This window comes from Belonocnema kinseyi, chromosome 6, assembly GCF_010883055.1.
Source record: "Belonocnema kinseyi isolate 2016_QV_RU_SX_M_011 chromosome 6, B_treatae_v1, whole genome shotgun sequence".
In the NCBI taxonomy this organism is placed as follows: domain Eukaryota; kingdom Metazoa; phylum Arthropoda; class Insecta; order Hymenoptera; family Cynipidae; genus Belonocnema; species Belonocnema kinseyi.
In genome coordinates, this window is record NC_046662.1 from 118959154 (window position 1) to 118960163 (window position 1010).

At 34.7% G+C, this 1010-nt stretch overlaps 1 protein-coding gene across 1 annotated transcript in view; it reads left to right on the forward strand.

The window, feature by feature from the left end:
* Positions 1–508: 508 nt before the first annotated feature.
* LOC117175078 (phosducin-like protein) overlaps positions 509–1010 on the forward strand; it is an 84355-nt gene continuing 83853 nt past the window's right edge. The window contains exon 1 of the mRNA XM_033364621.1: positions 509–818. Coding sequence (XP_033220512.1) covers positions 615–818 — 204 coding nt within the window. The 5' untranslated portion in view covers positions 509–614. The remainder of the gene's footprint in view (positions 819–1010) is intronic.

Consider the following 1010-nt stretch of genomic DNA (forward strand, 5'->3'; position numbering starts at 1 on the left):
AAACCCTTAATTGCGGTAACGAGCCAACGGAGCCGAACAGGATCTATTTTAATAAATCAACGCGAAATTTTTGAAGTTTTAAATTCGGGATAATTCCGCGCCGAATTCGGCTTCGCGTGTTACATAGCACTTACTGCTAGAGCCATCTATTGGCAAAGAGCGTGATCTTAGTTGCGCACCTAATACATAAATTGTCACGACTGCATTTTGTCCCGACTGTAATAATTCAAATGCAAAATGTTAATTTGAGCATGTTTTGATCACTTTTTTGTGACAAATTTTATATAAATATATGTATATACAATATATGCACATAATATATATTTATATACATTTTTTATACAATTTATGTAAAATATTTTACATTTATAAATATTTATTTATCTTAATTACAAGAATTGTTTTTTAAATTAATTTTGAATTGCGCGCCAAGTACAGCCAATCAACGCACGGCGCTAACGCAAGCCCAGTAGTGCAGCGTGCCAACATTGGCATCACTGGATGTAAGGGGTCCATGATTCGTAAACATATTTCTTCAGGTTTGAGACTTCGATATTTGACGTTTTTTTTGGAATAATTGTGTTTTCCTTACTTTACTAAAGTAATGGGCAGTGATGGCTACATTGGAAGATAAAATTTTGGGCGAAAAGCGCGAATATTACTGCAGTAGCTCTAGCGATGATGAAAATGATTCGACTGAGTTAGGTAAACAGCAAAAAAGCCAACCCAACTTTGGGGATAACGTACTGCATAATTCTGTAAAAGCGAATGAATGGAAAGGCGTATCTAGCAACACTGGACCGAAAGGTGTAATACGGGTATGAAAAAAATATTTTGCTTAATCACAAAAGCCCGAGAGCTCAGGACATAAAAGTAACATCATTTTAGTACTGATAAAAATGGCAGATTGTCTAGTTTTCCCTGCCAACAGAACGAAATTTGTTGACTGGTTATTTGTTTTTGGTGTTTTTTTCAACAATAGATTGTTAAGTATTTAAAAAATGACAGTG